The sequence below is a fragment of the Stereum hirsutum genome, assembly GCF_000264905.1.
Source record: "Stereum hirsutum FP-91666 SS1 unplaced genomic scaffold STEHIscaffold_2, whole genome shotgun sequence".
Classification (NCBI taxonomy): Eukaryota; Fungi; Basidiomycota; class Agaricomycetes; order Russulales; family Stereaceae; genus Stereum; species Stereum hirsutum.
Genome location: NW_006763132.1, coordinates 2,941,638 through 2,963,537, shown reverse-complemented (window position 1 = coordinate 2,963,537; position 21,900 = coordinate 2,941,638). Strand labels below are relative to the sequence as shown.

The window sequence follows — 21,900 nt, the reverse complement described above, 5'->3', positions numbered from 1 at the left end:
GTCTTCACCTATGAATACTACAGTAACCTACATCTGCGATCTGTCGAGTCGTCTATGCACATATACAGCACTGACTGCGCCGCATTCGTATAACAAAGCCTCTGGTATGTCCTCTCTATAACACCTGACGGTTCACCTTGCACTTTCGAGTTATAACGTACGTTACACACTGTTTCTCAATCCTCGAAGGACACTCGATATCCAAATCTACCGTTCTACGGTCACATCATAGCATACGTATCATTCCACATCTGTCTAGGAGATCTATCTAAGTACGAGAAGGAGGTCCTGAACGTTCTACGGATAACTAAGAGCTAAGAGCTAAGAGCGGAGAGCGGAGAGCGGAGAGCGGGTAAGTACTCGAAAGCGATGTGGCGGAACGGGGAGGGTGCAGGTGGGAGGGGGAGGGGTAAAGGGGAAAGGTAGCGCATATGCATATATGTACCATGATATGTACGATATATGCACAACAGCAGGGGTAACAACAAACAGGTGAGGGTGAGGGTGAATGTGCGAATCGGACTCAACCGAGACGAGGGTGGGAGGGCAGGCAGGACAGGACAGGACAGGATAAAATCCCGAATATTGTATCGTATAAAAAGTATTGGCAACGACGACAACGACGAGCAAACAAATGAACAGACAGACAGACAGACTAGTACCATCTATGTATGTACGACCTCGAAGAACAAAGAACAAAAGGGGCACTAATAACATCAAATAACAATCGCAATACCCAGTAGCGAGAGAGAGAGAGGATAAAAAGGCGAAAAGGATAAACATAGGACTCGCAAAGGTAGGTAGCAAAAGTCGGAGAACAAAAGGGAGAGAGATAAAAACAACATAAACGAGCCCGAAGCGAGGCAAGGAAAAGAGGTAAGGAAACCTGGAACGAGTGTGAGTATGAGTCGGCTACAAAGCGCGTCAGGAGAGATCGAGATCGAGAGAATATATATACAGAGGTAAGGGTGAGTGGGCGGAGAGGAATCCGGACTGGGAGAGCGAGAGAGCGAAGAGGCGAGTGTGGAGAACAGAGAGGCGGAGAGATGTATGCGGAATCTAGAGTATCTGAAATATCGTGATGGAGGACGAGAACGGACTAATGCGACAGTACTGTGCGAGGAGATGAGGTTCGAGAGACGAGAGACGAGGAAACGTGAGATCTATCTATCTATCTATCTAAGTATACGTATAACCCCCAAAAGAAAAAAAAACCAGAATCTAAACGATAATACAGCACTCAAACAAGAAAAGGGGAAAAAGTCTATCCGAGGTCCAGAACGATTCACGATTCGAGTCGTCGAGAGAGAGATGAGGAGAGAAAAGAAAAGGAATGTAACAAAGGAATGGAATGTGCAGCATGGACTGTAACCGTAACTTCTACGAACAACCGACCCAAAGGAACGCATGACCATAAGACCACGACCAAGAGAAGCATGACGAGGGCAGAAGGAAAGGGAAGAAAAGAAATCCAGGGAGAATCGCATATAATCTATATATATGTCCATAATTTCCAGCCCGTGGCGAGTATTAAAAGGGGCGTTTTGTTTTGAGCGAGGAGGAGGAGAGAGAGGGAGGAAGGGAGGAAGGCAGAGTTGAGCTGCGAGGGTGTAGAGAGGAAGGGAGGGAGGAGCGGATGATGCCCAGCACCGGCTCCCAAGAGAAGAGCGTCGTGTCATTGTAATAGACAGCGAGCTTTGTTCGTCGATTATAGGGCGGCTGCGAGAAGCAGAGGCTGATGAGATAAAGAGTAGGTAGCTCGAAAGGGAAAGGACGTACAAAGATGACTTTTCCATCCACGTTTAGTGGAGTCCAACTGACGGTTCGGAAGATAAACATATACACTGCGGACGACGGAAGAAGGTCAGCGTTGGGTAGACAATAGGAAAGGAATGAGCACGAACCTTGAATCAAAACCCTAACTCGTCACCACCGATCATCATCGATCATCAATATCACCATGGACGACACACCCTCCACTTCCTCCCTCGCTCCGCACTCAGCCCTTCGCGATCGCCGCCTTCAAATCCAATCTCCTATACGCCTTCCTCCTCACCATCGCCACCTCATCCACCTCATCCTCCTCCTCATCCTCGTCATCCACATCCCAGCTATTCACCCTCGGCGGGTTGCGTCCCCAAATATCCTCATCCCCACTGCAAAGCTCCTTCTCGTCCCCAAACAGCCCATCGGCAATCATCTCCCACCTCTGCAATATCCACACCATAATCCTCCCCGCCTTCTCCCTCCCGCTCTTCCCACCAACAATCCCACTCCCACTCCCCGCCTTGGCGAAGAACGCATCCCCAAAGACCCTCCCGACCTCATGGATCGACACCCCCGACTCCGGCTGCGCACACAGCCTCGCGAAGAACGCACACAGATAACTCATCAAGCTAAACTCGAACGTCGGCATCAACCTCAACAAACCCTGCGCGACCGCGATCTGCAGCCTCTTTCCCTCTCTTGGGTCTACCTCCGCTTCCAACCACAATGACGGCTCGACGCATAAGGACCAGAAGGCGTCGCGGAGAGAAGAGGGCATGAGGGGTTGTGGGAGCGAGACGATGAATTTACGGAGGAGGGTGGTGAGGAGGGGAGTTGGGGTGGAGGAGAGGGGGGTGTTGAGACCGAAGGTGGGGCCGTTGTTGAAGATGGAGATGAGGGGTTGAGTGGCGGAGAGCGTTTCGGGGGAGGGTTCACGGAGAAGGAGGGAGGCTTGCCGGATGCGGTCTATGGACGAGATAGACGTGCATCAGTGTGTGAAACGGAGACGTGGTATATGGGGATAGCCGTGAGTTAAAGGTGGATTAGAGTGTAGTGGTGGTGGTGATTCGGAGTTTCGGAAGGCGTTTAAGGTTGGGCGTTAAGGTGCAAAATGAACGGGACTTACGAGAGAGGGAGAGCTCCTGGACGCAGGCGCGGACGACGATCGGGAGTTCGTGTCTGTAGCCGCCAAGGAGGGCGATATTGGACGCGTAGAGGGAGACATGACGAAGCGAGACGCCAAGGACGTCTGTATGCGGGAAAGATAACGAGCGGTAAGCATGGCGATTCCGGGACAACAAAGGGATGAAACACAGATAGACATATGAAAAAGGGAGATGATCAAGGGATGGCAAAAACGTACGCGTGTCTTCATCACCGAGGCCGCCAACGGGCGCGACGTGGTCCCGCACGTACTCGCGGAAGCCACAGTCGTTGATGTCGCGCATGTAGATGTCCTGTACCTTCTTCATGTTGAGATATTCGTCGAGGCGGAGATCGTCGAAGGGGATCTGGAGCAGACGATCTATCCGGCGAAGCAACCAACGGTAGTGTATTTTTGGGAACATCGGGAACTCGGGCAGCTCGTTGGCGGCGACCCTCGCAGCTTCCTCGTCTTCGTCATTACCATGGAGAGAAAGGGAGAGGAAACGGATGCGTGGACGGGAGGCAGGGACGGGGATATCTGGAAGGGAGGATCTGCGTGGGTTGCGGAGGATACCTCGCGGAGGGAGCGCAGCGGGATTGGGATTGTATGGACCTGGAGCGACGAGGGAAAAGTGGCACATGTCTTCCTCGCTCTTTGAGCGCGTCAGTGCTTTGTCCTTCGACTTGCCCTTGCCCGACGAGCCGAAGCCCCACGAGAAAGAGCTACTGCGAGACGACGAAGCTGGACGTGTCGGTGATGTTGAAGCGTCTTGGGTGGCGACGCGGGCTGCCTTTGGAACGGGCGCGGCCTTGAGGCTTTTGAAGGACGGCATGGGGATGGTGGTACAAGAGGAAAAGAGAAGAAAAGGCAGCAGGGAACGGGAGCTGGAGAGACGGGGATGGGGATGGGATGAGGAATTGAGGGAGGGATGGGAGGGTATATAACGAGGGGCCAATGAGAGGGGCCAACAAGAGTCCGCGCACGTCTTTTCATGACGAAGAAGTTCGAGATCTTCTCGGTTATCTCCCGGCCTCGAACGATCAGTCCCCGCCAAGCCACCGGCAATCAGTCCCCCGCACGGTCCAGGCAGTGTCTCTCCTCTACGTTTTGCCCTCTGCACGCGCGACATGCCGCAGATCTCGCAATCGCAAACGCCACAACGCCCGCGCCACACCAAGAACGAGGAACAAAGGACGAGTGCAAGGCTAGAAATCGAGGCCGTCTCACTCGCGTCGTTCATCATTCTTGGCCTTCACCATCTCCATTAGGCCACCCTGGCCCAGTCTATTTCCACGATCAGAGGTCAGCTGCCCATCATGAACAACGTCAAACTGAACTACGTCGATCCTACTCATCACAGCTCATGAAAACGCCGTCCATCATACTCGGATTTTTCAGAATCCCATTCATCGCGGTCTTCCCTCTCATGACGGCCTTCACAAAATGGTTCAGACACTCGATGCCGTTCCGACATTTATCAATCTCGTCGCCGAATCTTTCCCCAGATCTGCCGGGGTTCATTCGAGGGCGGGATCAGCACTGCGCCCGATGTATGCACGATGACGGTGAGATCGTCGACTGTTTTTTTCGAGTTCGCGGGTCGGTCATCGCAGTATCGTATTCGTGCCTCTTCTTCCTATTCAGTCCCTCCGTCGCGACCACACCGCCCTGCTCCTCCGCAGCCAATCAAAGCGGCGCTCCCTCTCCCCAAAAGGCCTTTGCATTCTGAGGGCACGAGCATCTTGACCATGTTCTCGACTCTATGGAACTTGACTCTCCAAACGCAGGAGATGGAGACTCGCCCCTTTGTTTTGTTACGACTTCGTTGCTCCAATGCGCATCACATGTGTCCCCACTGGCCATGGCAGGTTTCTAATTCGAGTGCCTATACCGAGCTTCGACTTCTTCTCGCACTCCAAACTTCCCCTGGCTTCCTCTTGAATGAGTATTATTGCTGTAGTAGGTATAAAGTAGAGCACTTATAGCTCTATAATACCCTATACTCAATTGACCTATTACAGGCCGTTCGAAACATACCGACCAGCTACTGTCCCCCAAAGGAATCCACCCCTCATCGTGATCGTTGTACTATAGATTCGCTGCGTTTCGAACTGGAAGATATAGAAACGGTGCTCGCGAGGATTTGCTCTGCGGTGTTCTTGCCGAATGATCTGTTTGCTGAATGTCAATGGACTGCTTCAACGTTGACTCGGTCCAGCATCCGCACGAATAGCCTGAGGTTACACCGGCTGCAAGATACCGAAGTGATCACTAAGTCCCCAACAGGGGCCAAGTCGTCACGCGTCATCAACCGGAGCCAAGTGGTTACTAACAGGTCGCTCACAGGAGGGAAAGACATATATTAAGAAAAAAAAAGAGGAAAAGATAAATCTGAATCCGCCTCAACGTTGACGCAGAACCACTTTGCTTCCGAATCGAGTAAGCCGTCCGTCTAAAGAGGCATTTTTTTCTGGAACTGACATCACTCCTTTATAAGAGACAAAAGTGCCGATGCTCGTTTGCTGTATGCAACTATAGACGAGAACGATCGCAGCAACTTGAAAGAGAGAGAGAAAAAATAAACATCGAACTAAGACACAATAGAAAAAACTCGAAGTCTGGACCCGCAACCCCATAAGTATTAGCCGCAGTAACTTTGTGAGACATACTGACATACTTACCAGTGCCTTCGTGACCAAACCCTGCAGCTGATCGAAAAACGTCGAGTACTCTCACTGGAAACGGCGGATATGTGTCCCAGAAAGGATATCCGTGTCCTTATAATAAATTGAAGTCGTAGACCACTAGTACTGAATCAGTAAAACCACTCGGACCGAAGAAACCTCCCACTCCCTGCTCACCCTCCTCTCTCCGTACTAAGTACTTACTGTGTTGAGAACGAGTATCGCCGCATACAGTGATCGCAGTCAGTCGACCGCACTAGAAATCGACCGCATAGACTCATAAGTCCTATGAATAGTATGCCGGTGCGCGTGTGACTCGCGAAATGTGGAGTGGGACCCGAAGACTCAGAGGGACCTGCACAGAAGAACCCCGACGCCACAAGGTAGATGGAGAAGCACCTATTCACTCGTCCAGTCATTCACTTCGGAAGAGTTGCCTACTGTGCATTGTATGTAGCCGCGGCAGACTGATCCGAGAATAGCATTCCACTCAACGCAAGCAAAGTACTGTGTATTAAAGACAGGTTGGGTCGAAATGAAGTCGATCCGAGAAGGTAAGCTTGAGCGTGTCGATGTCCGCGTGTTCAGTAGATCACGGTTCCAATTACCTAGAGCAGACTCAGACCGGACCAGATGCATGATGGACGGACGGTAAGTGAGCAGTGAGAAGTGAGATCTTGAGAATTGGGAAGTGAGAAGGAGGTGTCTCCGAGGTTCCGAGGTTCATGAACGACTGAGAGGACTGATATGGCTATACTTACATTTTACCATCCGCCGGCTTCGACTTGCTTCGACATACATGCAGGCAGGAAGGCAGGCAAAGAGGGATGGGATGGGATGAGATGCGCGACCGTCTACCGTCGGCAAGGGAGAGAAGTGAGGAAGGCTCGAGTGCTGACCCCTGGGTATCAGAGGAGTATACTCATTCGAGGTCACGATGCGTCCGCACCCCCGATTCGTAGCACAGGACATGTGCACATGTCGGAAGACATGAGAGCATGGGACATGAAGACATGAGAAGAGAGAAGAGAGAACTGCGTACGACTTTTGTTTTCGCGTCGCTTAGCACGTATGTAGGGATGTAGGGATGAAGTGGAGCATGGAAATACCAGAAGTCGGACGCAAGAGCAAAGAAAAAACACATACACGTATGCAGAAGCGTACCTTGGGACAGGGGAAGCGAAGCACGCGTTGAAACGGTACCCTCTACGTCGTCGTTGATGAACAGCATATAGGTGCGTCCTGTGTGTCCTCTGGATCATCAAGAGTTCCTCGTCACGGTGTAGTCGCATTCCAGATTCATCCGAGGTTGAGGAGGAACGAGGTGTCGATGGCGAGTATAAGGGCCCGACTCTAAGAGTGTATGCGATTTAAAATGCATTGCTTTGAGGCAACCTAGATCGAGTCTTATTGGATGCGACAGAGTGTGGCGATACTTAGTGGCCATGCTAGAAGTCACTCACAGGAAATGACTCGAAGCAGACTCTTTAATTTTCTACACAGCGACAGATCGGAGCCTAAGCATAACATAAACTAGGCAACGAAGCTGGCTCGAGGTTGAGACAATATACATATAAGTCGGGTATATTGTCGTTATGCGGGACCCTCGACGTCGTCAAGAACAGAGAATCTCTGCTTGGACGCTCCGAACTGGCCAATTAGAACGAGTGTAGTCCTGTATCGCGCCGTTTGTGAGGAATAGGATACGACTCATTCGTCAGAAGAAGAAAAAAAAACATAGAAGCGACCATGGGAGGGGAGAAATCCAGAAATAGGGAAATCCAGTAGGATCGTATGTACCCCTCAACGTCGTCGACAAAGAGCATCGATGGAAACGTCCATGGTACTGGGGGTAGCATGGTCCATGTCTAGATTCATCCGAAGCTAAGGCAGAACTAGGTGTCGATGACTTCATGAGAGCACCAGAGCGTAAGGAAGGGTGTATCATGCAGCAGAGACTATCACGACGACCTTTGGCTGGCCTAGATGCGAAGGGAAAGCTACCATGCACGTATTTGATCCTCGCTCGCCTTATCAAAGTAAGAAATAAGTACTGCAGATGAGGTGGAGCGAGTGGATATGACTCACTGATGAATAAAAATGACTCGAAGTAGGCTTTCAGACATTCGATGATTAGATGGAGCCTTCTAAACATAGATTGAACAGAAAAATTGCAGTGTCACGGCTACGTGTCGTGTTGACTTACAACGGTTTTTGATTGGCCCTTCGCTTGAGCATTAAAACTGTGGATGAAAAGAAGGAGGTGTCCTGAATTGGAACAGGACGCTTTTGGGCCAATCCGGGATACCCACGAGTCGGGGCCACGACTTGATCGCCAACGCGAAAGCGTCTCTGGATGGACAATCTGGAATCTGCCCCGGCCAACGACGGCATTCATGAACATATGCTGGGGTTGTACACAGCTGTACGTTTTACCCACAAAGACAAAGTAGGAAAAGCTAGAAGTAGGCGTAGTCCCTGACGCAAATGTTCCCTAAGGTCACGCACCAAACCAGCCAATGAGAATGGTCACGGTTGTATGTCGGCTCTCAGGGAACGGGACTGGTTGGAGGCGACTATCTGTTCGCGCGGATGAGAGGAAGGATAGACAAGCAGTGCGGAAAAAAGAAGTGAGAAACAGAGAAGTCGGAGTCGGAAGGCACGCACCGTTACTTTGTACGTAGTATCCTCAACGGAAGTCCTCGGAAAAGATAGTGCTCGTCGTAGTGTGAGCCCCTTCCACGTTCATCCGAGACCGAGGCAGAATTATCGATGACTTCATGGGAGCATGAGGTCGGGGATGACGCAAGTATAGTAGAATTATATTAAACCTCGATGGTCTGGGTCAAAGGCGGGCGCTATGAAAGGAGTACAGACGTCATCAGATACGGGTCTGCGCTCAGGGTTTTACAAGTATGTAGACGGAGTGGGTATGATCTCATTCACTTACAGATATTATGACCCGGAGTAGACTCTGACCCTCCTGGTCTGTCAATAAGGTGAAGCCCAGGAATGAATAAATCAATGTTGAAAATCACGGTTGTATTTCGGCATATGAGCGGGCCTGACTTGAGGCCAGTGCTTCGCATGAGCGAAAGAAGAAGAAAAAACAACAAGTGCATGCGATAGAAGTGGGAAGGAAAGAAAAACAGGAACGCTCTAAGGAAAAGTAGCGTCTAGTATCGCTGCGCCGTACCTTGATGTCGCTGGGTCCGGAGCTCTTCTGTCTGGTCACTCTGGAATGGCCAATGAGGGCTGTTGCGGTCATATGTCGGGTAGCCCGAGAACGACTTTGACAGGAAGTGAGTCCTTCGCGTGCGTCAAGAATAGAGGAGAAGGGCGGGAGAAATAGGTAAGAAAGCTCAGACCCTGATGCCCTCGACGTCGCCAACGGCAAAGAATATCTATGTTCCTGTTAGGGACTCAATACTATCCATCCACGGACCATGTCGTGATATGGTCTCCGTTCTAGGTCCATCCGAGAGTGAAGCGGAACAATGTGTTGATGGCTTCATGCGAGGACGAAGCCTCGCCAGGGAGAAGATGACCGAAATCTGCTTGAATCATGTCTAAAGAAAATCAAACGACGTGCAAGAACTTTTGCACGGCTCTGGTCACTCGAAGTAAGGAGACAAAGCCGGGCGAAAGTGGTTATAACTCACTTTGCAAAGAAATTGATTTGACGTAGCTCTCGTACTTCCATCATTTAGATACGATAAAATCCTAGCATATATCGGGCGATTTGGACGGTCACGGCTAAGTTTTGGGCTATATGTGCGAATTAGCAAGGAAGAGAGAAGTAAGTATAAAATAAGAGATAGCGAAGAAATGAAACGCATGCATCGTCAAGACCCTTGACGTCGTTATCCTCGATAAAGATTATTAACAGTATCCTCGTCCTTATCACGGTGAGGTCTCCCTCCAGGTCTATCCGATATTGAGGCAGAAGTGTGGATGATTTGATTGGGAGCACGAGAGCAGGAGCGTGAAAGGGATGTTAAGCCATAGCATATCTCGATATTCTTGATCGAAGACCAATAGGCTAGAACAAAATAAGCTTGATTATAAGTTTAATATGTCTTCAACACCATCGTTATCCGCGAAGACCAAGTGCATAGAGAGCTTACGGCGTCCACTTGATCAAAGTGTGTGAACAAATGCCCGTCGATGTCGTGGTTTGAGTCCTTGAGCGGCGACATCTCATGACGAGAGAAGGGGCGTGGGAAGGAAGCGCTAGACACGAGCATTCTGACAGACGTCTACCCGGCGGTACATTGCAGACCGCCTTCGAAGCGTGTTATAAACACGGTCCCAGCGAGACTTGTGGGTGCGGGTCCGGCGCTGAGTCTAAATAACAGGCGTTTGAGTGGCCATAGTCTACTTCCTGACTGCACGGAGATCGTTTGCCCTTATGTCGCGACGTTTCCGTCACGGCACAATGATAAGGTGGGATCCAAGTATAGATCCGGACACACCTACATTATTTATTAGCATTTCTCCTAAGTAACACCGTAAGAAAGCCTGAGAGAATATACGGAAGGGCAGTACAGCTTTGCGATAGGAAATTAAAAACATACAAGGAAACGCGTTATTAGTGCTCTTCGTGTGTGTCCATCCATTATTGCATGGCGAACTGTTGTCGTTTCGTCGGCAATGCTCTAAATCGGCGCGCGTGTTCGCGTAGCGATAAGACCTCTACCTTCGGACATGAAGTTAGAAAGCAAGCTTTGCCGACATTGACACACCGACATTGTGGAAAGAGGTCTCGAGGAGTCGAGTTCGTAACGAGGATAGGGTGCTTGCTATAATGAATTGAGTTGTTGGTATGTCTCCTAGACGTGAAACGGCTTCAAAGTAGAAGTACTATCCCAAGAAGAAGAACAAACGAATCATAAAATACACGAACATTTCCTTTTCGGTACCACCTTGCACTTGCATCCAGCGTCAAAGCTTCGGTCGTCAAAACGACAACGAAATTTTATGGGGTGAGGAGATGCTTTCGCCGTAAAAATCTCACACGAACCTACGGAGGACTCGAGGGACTACCTCTAATTGAAGATGAAGTCGAGGATTCAGAGTTCAGCGATAACAAACTCAAGGCACTCACGGTAGCATTACACTCACGGCCACAAACTTTAATCATCCATGCAAGTAAAGACAGGGCTGAGTGCTTGAAAGTCTGTCGGCGGCTTTCGGAGGAGGAATCTCGGTATCCGATACTGCTAAACCGGGTTAAATATACACCTACGCGTACCTACACTGTCTTATCGGAAGGTCACTTGAGTGTGACACTGACTAACTGTAAGCTTTCCTGACACCCTGAGAAGTTGAGACAACGAAACTCACCCTATGAAGGTCAAGTCACAAGTCGTCGTGTATAATTCTGGCAGAGAGAAAAAAAGTCAAGACGACTATTAGTTGAGAGAGTTCCTCAGGTAAAACATACGTCCTTCTATTTCGGCAGGTTCCCGAGACATACAGTCCGCTTCGACTACGAAACGGTGAGCTTGAAGTTTTTCAGAACCATAGGAGAAGGCGTCTTTCTTCGTATGCATTGGTTTTAGATGATCGTTACCCACAGAGCAATAGGACTGAGTCTTGAAATGTCGAAGCTTGAAGCCTTGAGGCAAAGTATCTGTAGATGAGAGAATTCAGAGCTTATGGATAGCAAATTCGACTTCGATACACACGATAGACATAGTTACGGCCCCCTTTCGTCCGCTCCGTTAAACGTTAACGTCTATCTGGTACACTCTCGTGCAGAGACGATGAAAGCCGCCGGCTTGCCTTTCTCGGTGACCAACTGCGTGGGAGCATGGTCGACACTTTCGGTATCTAGATAACGTCTCAGGGATTGATTGCACCGTAAAGACGCCTACACGTACCTACACAATCGCTTCCGTATGTTGCTCTAATAATACCGCACCACAATTGAATCCGAAGATTCAGTCGCGCAACATATAATTATTGGTGTTCAGGGAGCTGCCCTAGAGAGTCGCTGATGATCAGCGTACAACTAACGGATCGTGAGCATCGGAAGTTAAGAACTCACTGTGCACGCACCTTTACCGTCGGTATGTCCTCGGACATGCAAGGTTGCACCGTTATGAGTGGCAGTCCCGTCGGCAAGTTCAACAGTTTAGCATAGTCTCACCGATACCGGTCCCTCTGTTGTGGTGACATGTCAGAAGCCGTGTTCTTCACTGCATGTAGATCGGTCAAGTGCGCGCTGAGTAGAGATTAAGTATGAGCGATCGAGAAGACGGTGCGTGGTATCGTACATACCTGCGCGATCACTTCGGGAAGAACGAAGACGTTCGGCTTCGAGTAGTAGTGATAACCCCCCTTGAACTTACTGACACTTTGAAGTAGTCTGTTAATGTTCGAAGAGATCTGTTGGGTGATGTTACTCACAATAAAGAGACGTAGTCGGATCCTAAAGCATCAGGTAAACTGTCTCAAAGAAAAGCGGACATTGTGCGTTCCGTAAGATAGTTTAGATCGCAAAAACACGCCGATAGCTACTGCATACAACCTCACGTCGGCCGTGCGCAGCCGTATCTCAATCGCTAGCCGTTAAGGTTTATCGAGTCGTCCGAAACCACCCAAGAATAACCACCGGCTTGATCATTTTTCTCCCTTCTGAGATTCCGAATCGGCGATGGACAAAGGACCTCTGCGTGGCAACAGCGAGCAGATCACAGCCTACGAACGAACTTGGGGACTTATGCGCGTCCCTCGCAAGAAGCCCATCTAGTGGCCTGCAGACGTTCAGAGCCAGTATCTCACGACACGTTAAGGTTCAGAAATAGCAAAAGACCCATAATACACACCTTTACGTCCGTGCTTCCGTTGAACGCTGATATGGACTGATCGAAGGTAATATAGCCATCCTAACGGCTGTCAGCCCTAAATCAGCGTAAAAGTTCCCAATTCAAGAATACACTGCATTCACATACCCATGAACGCAGTTACTTCGGCTGGTTCGACCAACTTTGGGAGGAATAGAAAGTACTTCAAAAACGCATGTCGTCTCTGGGACCACGGAGGTTGAGGAAGTATCGATGCTCCTAACTGCACTATGGTCAGCATCCACGATCTTCAACCAAGCCGTGCGTGTGATGGGGCACAGCGAAACATCTCCGTGCTCGGTGTAGGTTGGTAGCGGTAACTTGAAGGACTCCGAGTCAAACAACGCATATCGTCTCTGGGACCACGGAGTGAGTACCGGCGTTCCCACCAAGCGCCATGTCCATTGCAAATTGCGGACTTTGAAAGCTGCCGGGCAAGCCGCGCGCCATTTCGACGCGGGCCACAGTAAGACTCACTGATTTGGCTGGGTGGCACCTATGTACGAGACCATTGCGCGCTAGGGCAAGGTACACCCCACCATTAAATCTCATCAATTCTACGATATTATTTTACCTACATTTGATTCATTTGGTCGCAACAGAATTCCTTTATTATCTTTGAATGATTTTATATGAGCATATGGCTCGGCGTGTAGCTCGTTCGAGCTGAAATTAGAAAATTCTGTCGCGACCAAATCAAAGAAACATATTTTAGATGATTTTATGCGTGTCTATTTTGAGTGTCGCCCTGCGCGTTGTTGCCTTTGTTGTGTTGCAATGTTCGTAAGTGACAGCCTGCAGCCACTCGGCTAAGGCAGTAAGCGAGACGCGGCACAGCGGAGTTTGAACCAGCCCCCAATGGGTGAGTGCCGGTACTCACACGGAGTTTTCGATATACGGTCAGATCGAGGGAGTATAGATGGACCTTACGGCACTAAGTAGTCCCATAATCAGCATCCAAGATCTTCCGCCAGGCAGCTAAACTTGAATGCCTCTCTCTGTGCTCGACTCGATGGGACCGTGACACGCAGATATACCTGCCGTTTCCATGTTTGTTGGATGATCATTGATCCATGAACTTCGGGTCCTGTATAAGATTGCCATAGCTAGGCATCGTCAGAACTCAGACATCGAGTGGTGGCAGAAAGCAAGAACTTGGACGCGACGACTTCGGAGCCGGAAGACCCTTCGGAAATCTTCGGACGCGTGCCACTGTGTCACCACGCGAGTTTATTCATCACGACATATAATATGATGTCACAACAGTGGTTAAGCATCAGTGGTGTAGCGGTAACATTGGGTCTTCCCATGGCCTAGCTCCGGGTTCGACTCCCGGCTGATGCACCTAACGTGAAATAGCGCTGGTTTATTTTTATTTTACAGTATTGTTTTTGATCTCAAATTTTCTGCTATACTGTAACAACTGACCTCGCAGACACAGTCGCGTCTTGTTTTGTCGTGTCGTGTCGCGTCCTGCGTATGTACATCCATGATGAATTACTTCAGGATTGAACGGCCGTCCCGATGGAAGATGGCAAAGGTTTCACACTTACACCTAGCCATCTTAGTGGGATAGACGTCCGCAACGAACAGTTAAAGCCGCTCCGACTCATCAAACACTGACAACGACGGCTCTCATGACAAACCGCCAAGAACCAGACAGAGTCGAAGGGACCGCACGAACACAAATCGTCTGTAATCGTTCAATCTTTCAAACCAAGCCAAGCTACACCTCTCAATGTAACAGAACAAACAGACGAACAAGCTAGGTAGAGAGAGAGAGGGAGACAAACAGACAAACAATCAAGAACGATGAGATGAGTGGGGACCAAACAAGAAAAAAAACGACAGACGCGAAGGGTAAATGGGTAAAAACGGTAGGTATGTAAGCGGGGGAATGGGTGAGTCGAAACGGGCGCGAAGAGTTCGAAGACGCATACAAATGCGAGGGAATCAGAACAGCAAGACGAACCGAACTAGATAGTGTAAAAGTATATAGTTCACTGTCCGAGTCCAGTCCAGCGAAATACGAGGACGAGGGCTAGCTAGCGTGGCAGAGGAGGGAGAGAGGAAAGGTGGGAGAGGAGAGGAGAGGAGTACAACAGGCTCGTTCGTACTTCTCGAGACTCAAAAGTCCAAAACGTCCACGAATAGGCAGCTATTCAGAAGTCCAGAGACGAACGAACGGAATGAAGATGCAAGAAGAATCAGATGGGGAATGTAGCCGAGCATGAGTACGATCACGACGAGCAATCAGGGATCGTCAACCCGTCCTTGAGCGTACGGCTAAATCACAATCACAAAGCATCAGCGAAACAGGTTCAATATCAGGAGTCGAACAGAGCGAAACAATAACAAAACACGTACTTCGAGGTGAATAATCCCCACCATCCCTCAACGCCACCAAACTCCGCATCCTTCCACGTCTCATCGAAATACTCGAAGAAGAAATACCCGGTGCCGTTCGCGTTGGCCTGGCAGACGAAGTTATCGAGGAAGATCTGGAGGTTATCGACCGTGGCCGTCGACGGGCCGTTGCTCTCGTTACCCGCATCGGACGAGTTCTATACACACGCATACATAATGCATACAGCATCAGCACACATTCCATTCCATTGGTGAAAACTATCAATCAAAGGCAAGTAAAGGTAAAAGAAAACGCACCGTAGGCCACCCCGTCTCCGCAATATACATCTGCGGCGAATTCCCCAAACTCTGCGCAAGCTCCACATCATTCTCCTGGAAAAACTCCCAAGTCCAGCCCGCGCTCTCCTCCACGCTCACATTCGCGAACCACGGATGAACGTTCGCCATCCCGTAGTCCACCGCCGCGAGCACCTTGTCGTTGAAATACGACCCCGCGTCCGCGTTCCCGATGGGAATGGTCACGTCCAGCGAGAGGTTGCCGATCGTCGAGATCGTGTCTTGGATGTTCGCGAGCAGGATCTCGGCGCCTTGGTTGCCGATGTCGCTGTTCGGGTCGGAGCCGCCGCCGTTGGCGCCTAGGTAGCTGTTGTATGGAGAGCAAGTATTATACGGAGAGCAAGCGCGGATGGTCAGGGACCAAAGAGAATAGATTAGGGGAGTGGGAGGAGGACGTACTCGAGGATGAACTCGTTCCCGACGGTGATACCCCCGATATGGTCCGTCCCATAGGTCTGGATAGCTGCCGTGATGAGGTCACGCTGGCGTGTGTAAGCCGTCGAGTCCGTCGCGGAGGGGTAATTCCCGAGCCAGACGGTCATGTTGACCTTCGTCTGCTTGATCGCCTCGAGCTATGTGGACGCATATCGCGTAGAATGATGGACGGGAGCAATAAAGAATCAGATATGTGAGTATCCCGAGCACCTGGACAAAAACATGGTTTGGACGTACGACGAGAGCAGACTGGTTGCAGTCCGCGCCGTAGAGACGGATTCGAGTCGTCAACTGCGACATCAATTGAATATCGGTGATAACATCCTCTACCCAACAAGAAAAAAGCACATCAATACACCATTCCTCAACCCCTCAACCCCCATCTAAACAAAAAGGAAAGGACCACCCACCCAAACTATTCCCACAATCCGGCAACTGGCTCCCCTCGGGCGTATACGCAATCCCATAAAGACTCTGCTTCAACGCATCATTCTTCGTGAACTGGCTCGGATCGTTCGGGTCCGAGTTTGTCGGCGACGAGGACGACGAGGATGAAGAAGAGGTTTTGTTCTTGTTCGCGACGGAGACGCCGACGCCGACGCCGACACCGATGAGGGCGAGGAGTCCGATTATGGAGCCTGCGATCTGTGGTTTGTGGTTGCGGGGACGTGGATTTGAGGATGTGGGGACGTAGATTTAAGGATGAGGGTGTGAGCGGGAGGTGTGGCGTATGTGTGGCGAGGATAGCGTTGACGACCAGGGGACAAGGGACGTTCATCGCATGATGAATCCGATGATGGGCGATGAACCGTGAACGAAAGAATAGAATCCGTCGCGCGAAAAGAATAGAAACAAGGGTGGTGATCAGCACATGAAGCATGATTAATTCAGACTATTTACAGGGCCAGGGCCCAGGGGCGTTATAAATAGACTGCGCAGCTCCCGTCCATAAATCGAACAAAAAAGACGACGAAAATGGGAACTGCGAGCTGGTAGGGCTGCGCAGGTCGCCGTGCATGGATGGGGGAGAGGGGCAGGCGGGGTACGGGGACGGGGCGGGGCGAAAGCGCAGTAGGAAAGACGTAGAGCGGAGTGTTGGTGCTGACTCGGAAGAAGGAACGATGACACCATGGTAGACAGCACCACCGAATCCAAGAGGTGGTGCAAGTGCCATGCAAGAGAAAAAGAGTCAAAGAAGAAGAGACGTACGATCCACTTCGCCTTGGATCCCCTGCCCTTCGTCGGCGTTTCCATCCAATTATTATTCGGCGCGTAACTCTGTCCTCCATTATCGATATTAGCATAATGGTCCATTCTGTTCAATTCTGTAGCTGAGGGTACGGCGGCGGCGGCGACTGCTGGATGTGCGTAGGTTCCGCGGGTAGCTGCGTCTGCGGCGTTAGTTGTTGCTAGTGCTGGTGCTGTTGATGTTGAGAGCGGGGTGCCGATGAAGGACGAGGATGTGTGGTCGGGTGAGGGAGAAGGGTATAGCGTTGAGAGCCTGTGAGGCGGCTAGAGATATGAACAGAGGAGGATGGAGTGAGAAATCCGGGATGTGTGAAAGGGTATACGGTCGGTGTGAGTGCGTCCGTTCAAGGATCACAGAAAAGAGGTGGAACGAGTGACTGTGGAGTGCGATTCGCACAACAAAAACAGCGGAGCGGTACGAAATGATAAACCGGGAAGTGAGAGATGAGAGGAGAGGAGAGGATGAATGTGATGGTCAAGAGAAAAGGCGCCAGGCGAGTCCCAAACGAGTCGAACCGCGGTGGGAAAGCTCGTTTTGAATTGAAAGTGGCACCTGTTGGCACTGGCAACGGACGTTTCTCTCGGCGGGAGGCACCGCGCTGCGGAATCTATGAACGAGCAGACGCTCAAGCGCTCAACTCACCGGCAGCCCACCGTCAAAATAATCTACCAGGTCCGGGTTCGAAGCCGCTGGGCCTCCTCCGTCACGGTAGCGTGGCTCGGGCGTACTGAATGGGTCGTCGCGGTAATGGGACATCGTTTGGTGCGCGATCGTCGAGAAGGAGAGGGTGTTTCGGAAGGGAGGGAGTGAGAGTACGAGGATGAAGGGGTCGTAGCGGTCGTGGACGTCGTCGTGGTTGGAAGGAAAGGGGGATGAGTGCTCTGAGGCGCTGAGAAGAGGGCATGTTTGTTGGATGGGGCAAGGCACCCGCACAGCGTCACAGGGCAAACTGACGCGAGCTTGGAATGATCATCATTGCGGCCGGTTCGAGCCGTTCATTTCCTTCCTTGGCTCCCCGTTCGGCCAGCCCAGGCTAAACGAAACGGTCAATCGAACAACTCGACACTCCGTCTTCTTGGCACCGTAGAGTCGAGCTCGCAATTGCCGAAACGAAATATTTATTGTGCACATATATTCCTCTGACCAGTGTCCAAGGTCCCTTTGCCGTCGCCCTCTCTCAGTTATGCCCTCCTTATCGCTATTCGCACTCGTATTCGGCTCCTTTCATGATACGTACGTACATATCATTACTCTTCACTAAGTATACCACAGTCAAGTAGAAACCCACCCATACGATAAAGATACATGACAGCTTCCTAGGTATCTACCCACCCACCACAGCAAACACAGTCCTATTTCACCCATTCACCCCTTCATCTAAACGGAAAACAAAACAAAACAAAACAAACACCCACACTCATCTACTTAACACAACTCAGAACCCCAAACATCAATCAAGTGTTCGTTCATGGTTCATGATATCGATATCGAGTAAACACGTACGTAGACTATGTAGGTAAGCAGGGTAGGTCGGTAGGTAGGTAAGCAGGTAGGTAGGTAGGTACTAAGTAGTAAACAGTAGACGGTAGACGGTAGACACTAAACACTAAACAGTAGAACAAAGCGAAGAGTCCGATATTGGTACGAGCAAATTCGAATGAGGAAAAGTAAGGGTAAGAAAGAAAGGAACAAGAAATCATCATAGAATAAATAAAACGAACATCAAATCAGAAAAGCACAGAACTCGGAAGTGAGGATGAAAGCGTCGATGTCGTCGGGATCGTGAGCATGACGGGAGCGATAAGTGGCTACAAAGGGTGGCGAGTGGTGAGGGCAGGTAGGCTGGAGACGATCGATCGACGGACGGGCGACATGTAAAAGGGATGCGTAAAAACTCGTGGTTGGGTGGATCGAAGTTGAAAAAAGGTAAGTAGGAAGAGAAAAAAGCGAAGGGTATAAACAGAACCAAAAAGCCACCCATCACCGTCACCACAAACACAACAACAACGATCAAAAAAGACGAGGGAAGAGACAAAGGCTAAAATTCACATACACGATTATTTGGTGATGACAGTGACAGGAAACGAGCAAGGCAAGGAAACGAAAACACGATAACGCAGATGAAAGAAGAGACTCGGGACGAACGGCTGTGCTGTGCTGGTCGAGTGGGTAGACAGGCAGCGCAGGAGTGCAATGTCGAATTATCACGACCCCTGCACAGGTGTTGGTACCCCCTCAATCGGCTGAGGCGGCGCTGCTCCACCTCCAGCTGCCGCCCCTCCCGCCGTCGAATCCTTCCCCACATTCGCACTCCCTACTAGACTCCCCTGAACCGGCGCCCCCACATCCTTCGTCCCCACCGGACTCTTCGCCCCCTTCCCTCTTGAAGAAGACGGCGGAGGCTGCGCGCTGCTCGGTCTCGGTTTCTTCAATACCCTCCCATGTCTCTCATGTTCGTCGTCTGTCACCGCTCCTCTTCCTTCTGTTATTCCCGCACCCGCCGCCGCCGTTGCTGCTGCTGCTGCTGTTGTTCCCGCCGTTGTTGCCGCACCTGCCGCTGCCGTAGTCGCAGCCGCACCCGCGCTAGGCGGCACCCCCCTCTCCGTATGTCCCGACCTCCCCGATCGCGTCGACGGCAGCGTCCGTGACCTCGTAACCCCAATAGGCGATCCTTCACCTCTCGATGGTGCCTCAGCAACAGGCGAAAGATCTTTTGATGATCGTCTCCCTTCAACAACTGCACCCCTAACCCCCTTATCCCGCTCATTCATCGTCCTCCTCCTCGCCACCCTCTTCTGTCCTTGTCCCTGTCCAGTCTCACCAGCGCCTCTCCCACCAACTAGTTTCCACCCCCCAGTCCCCGTCGTCGCCGGACTTCCCTCATCCTCCGAACTCGACACCAAGACCACATCCTCCATATCCTCTCTTGCCCCATATGGCGAGTTATTATGTGCGTGGTAGGGCGAGGAGTGTGCATTTCCTTGTGGGTTCCCGCCCGCGCCCGGATTCGCGGAGTTGGGGTGATAAGGCGAGTTGGAGTAATTCTCAGGCGGGGGCGGAATGTCGAGCATGAACCAGTCCTGGTGCGCGATGAGGAATTCGACGACTTCTTGGGAGAGTTGGTGTTCTTTGGGCGTGAGCTCGTGTTCGGGGTGGGACATGATTCCTGGGCGGAAGATCACCGCGAGGTCTGTTACAGGCCACATTCCAGGTCAGCGCCACACTCACATATACGCCACACAAGCAAAAGGACGGAAAATATGACGACGATGGGTGTGAAAGGGTGCGAAGTGTGAAGAGATGAAAAATAAATAAACAACACGCACTCTGCGCCGTCATGAGATTCTTATCCGCCTTCCTCGCAAACACAGAGAGCAGATCGAGCACATACAACAACAAGTACTGGTTCGCGCGCGGCATGGAGTGAATCAGGCGCTTATAGGTCGCTATCACTTCGTCTTGGTTGTACGGTTTCTTCGCTGTGTGGCGATGCGTCGTGCGAATTTAGTTTTGATATGATGGATGAGGGAAAATGGGATAGGTTGCGTACCTATTGCATTTCGGAACTGCGAGTGCGATGTTGAGTGGGTGTTCTCGATAACTGAGAAAGTAAGAGATGGGACTCACGTCGAAATAGAGATTATAGGGTATCACCGGTTCCTACAACGGGTTTTTGCATTTAAGAAGGGATGACGCGGGCGTTCGTGAAGTTACGGCAGAGAGAGGAAGAGAACACGCACTGGCATCTGGGTAAGGTATCTTCGGAAGACACTGGCGACGTCATGCGCCGTATACTGCTCCTTCTTCCAGTCTAATGATTTTCCGTACTGCTAGCACAAAGACGTATGAGCAAACAAGCCATCCCACAACAGAACTAAAATCGATCTTGGCATGACGTGGGAGGAGTGCGAACAGAACATGGAAGGCGATGGACATGACGGAAGAGAGTGAGAGACGAAACGCACTCGTGGCGGCGACTCAAACAAAGCCTGAAGATCTCGCATACGCTTATTCGACCCGTTGACCCGGAAGGTACCCTCGACCTCGGTTGCTATCTTTGACGATCAGGGGCTGCTAGATAGACCCTCGGACCACGTCATAACCAGTGAGACGCACCATTTTCTTTGAGGAAGAGACCGCTGCAGAACAGAACAGAGACGGAGTCGGTGTGAGCATCCGAGGATAAGTCAACGAATAGAGAAAAGTGGGAGGCAGCGGGAGGCAGTTGAACGGATGGTGTGGCAAAGGCCACAGAGCGGGATGGAGGGCAAAATAACGAGAACATGACGGCAGTAGGAGGATATGACGACGATGGTGCCCCGAGAATGTAGATCACAAAAGGAAAGAAAGAGGACGGACCACTTGGCTACAACAACAGGTATATAACCCCATACATACAGCTCTCCGTTCGAATTTGCCGTCGATATCTGCACACTCGCATACTTCAAGCTCTCCTTCAACGGTTTCCCAAACACAGGGTGTTCCTCCAACCCTGTCCCACCACATTCCAAATCGTGCAATTAGCGCCAGCCGTGTGAGAAAAAGACGGGGAGTACACACCGGACTTGTCGAGGTCGTATCTACTGCCGGGCTGCCCCCCGGCCTTTGATTTCTGCGCCGAGGTGAAGTTCTGCCACCAGGCTCTGAGCGACGCCCTGGTGGGTGGGTGTTGTTCTGCGGTCATGGATCTGGAGGCGGAAGAAGACGCAGAGGGAGGTAGGATCGAGACGTCCTCTGTCGGGCGTCGCTGGGGCGAATGCGGTGCCTGTTCTTGTGCTTGTTCTTGTGCGAGCGGTGACGGCGATGTCTTTGACTTCGTGGGTGTGCGTTTGGGTGGGTATGCGACAGAATGACGAGAAGGTGGATGTGTTTGTGAATATGATTGTGATTGTGGAGGATCAGGAGGACTTGGAGTGGAGTGGTGGTCGGAGGCGGTGGAGGGACGGAAGAGACGGAGGGGGAGCCTGTGCGGGTGCGGAGCGGGCGGGTCGGGGGCCGGATGTTGCGCTGGGCGAGTCGGGGAGCGAGGTCTGGAGTGGTTGCGCCCCCCAAGGAAGCCGAACG

At 51.1% G+C, this 21,900-nt stretch overlaps 3 protein-coding genes and 1 non-coding gene across 4 annotated transcripts; 1 reads left to right on the top strand and 3 right to left on the bottom strand.

The window, feature by feature from the left end:
• Positions 1–384: 384 nt before the first annotated feature.
• STEHIDRAFT_165770 (uncharacterized protein) lies at positions 385–3,793 on the bottom strand. The gene is made up of 5 exons (XM_007300121.1): positions 3,131–3,793; positions 2,894–3,016; positions 1,905–2,733; positions 1,780–1,844; positions 385–1,719 (listed from the first exon to the last, which is right to left on the bottom strand). The coding sequence occupies exons 1-3, from the start codon at positions 3,744–3,746 to the stop codon at positions 2,000–2,002; spliced, it is 1,473 nt and encodes a 490-aa protein (XP_007300183.1). The 5' UTR covers positions 3,747–3,793; the 3' UTR covers positions 385–1,719; positions 1,780–1,844; positions 1,905–1,999.
• Positions 3,794–13,722: 9,929 nt separating this feature from the next.
• STEHIDRAFT_t65 lies at positions 13,723–13,793 on the top strand. The gene has a single exon. It is a non-coding gene; the product is annotated as a tRNA-Gly (tRNA).
• A 428-nt stretch (positions 13,794–14,221) lies between these two features.
• STEHIDRAFT_118516 (glycoside hydrolase) lies at positions 14,222–17,314 on the bottom strand. Its single transcript, XM_007300120.1, has 7 exons — positions 16,797–17,314; positions 15,998–16,232; positions 15,825–15,913; positions 15,552–15,724; positions 15,114–15,459; positions 14,817–15,013; positions 14,222–14,735 (listed from the first exon to the last, which is right to left on the bottom strand). The coding sequence occupies exons 1-7, from the start codon at positions 16,899–16,901 to the stop codon at positions 14,690–14,692; spliced, it is 1,191 nt and encodes a 396-aa protein (XP_007300182.1). The 5' UTR covers positions 16,902–17,314; the 3' UTR covers positions 14,222–14,689.
• A 927-nt stretch (positions 17,315–18,241) lies between these two features.
• STEHIDRAFT_91596 (Rho GTPase activation protein) lies at positions 18,242–21,658 on the bottom strand. The gene is made up of 9 exons (XM_007300119.1): positions 21,397–21,658; positions 21,196–21,328; positions 20,953–20,975; positions 20,802–20,887; positions 20,577–20,663; positions 20,464–20,496; positions 20,387–20,402; positions 20,163–20,315; positions 18,242–20,026 (listed from the first exon to the last, which is right to left on the bottom strand). Exons 1-9 carry the CDS (start codon positions 21,518–21,520, stop codon positions 19,041–19,043), a joined length of 1,641 nt encoding a protein of 546 aa, XP_007300181.1. The 5' UTR covers positions 21,521–21,658; the 3' UTR covers positions 18,242–19,040.
• Positions 21,659–21,900: the final 242 nt, after the last annotated feature.

Excerpts from the sequence above, each read along its gene's own strand:
- STEHIDRAFT_118516 (XM_007300120.1), bottom strand. The coding sequence starts at position 16,901 with ATGGACCATTATGCTAATATCGATAATGGAGGACAGAGTTACGCGCCG. Across the intron at positions 15,914-15,997 it reads GGATTGTGGGAATAGTTTGG|AGGATGTTATCACCGATATT; the intron begins GTGGGTGGTCCT and ends CTTGTTGGGTAG. Across the intron at positions 15,725-15,824 it reads GCAACCAGTCTGCTCTCGTC|CTCGAGGCGATCAAGCAGAC; the intron begins GTACGTCCAAAC and ends GCGTCCACATAG.
- STEHIDRAFT_91596 (XM_007300119.1), bottom strand. The coding sequence starts at position 21,520 with ATGACCGCAGAACAACACCCACCCACCAGGGCGTCGCTCAGAGCCTGG. Across the intron at positions 20,664-20,801 it reads TGTTTGAGTCGCCGCCACGA|TACGGAAAATCATTAGACTG; the intron begins GTGCGTTTCGTC and ends TTGTGCTAGCAG. Across the intron at positions 20,027-20,162 it reads GAATCTCATGACGGCGCAGA|ACCTCGCGGTGATCTTCCGC; the intron begins GTGCGTGTTGTT and ends GGCCTGTAACAG.
- STEHIDRAFT_165770 (XM_007300121.1), bottom strand. The coding sequence starts at position 3,746 with ATGCCGTCCTTCAAAAGCCTCAAGGCCGCGCCCGTTCCAAAGGCAGCC. Across the intron at positions 3,017-3,130 it reads CCTCGGTGATGAAGACACGC|ACGTCCTTGGCGTCTCGCTT; the intron begins GTACGTTTTTGC and ends TCCCGCATACAG. Across the intron at positions 2,734-2,893 it reads CCAGGAGCTCTCCCTCTCTC|ACCGCATCCGGCAAGCCTCC; the intron begins GTAAGTCCCGTT and ends TCTCGTCCATAG.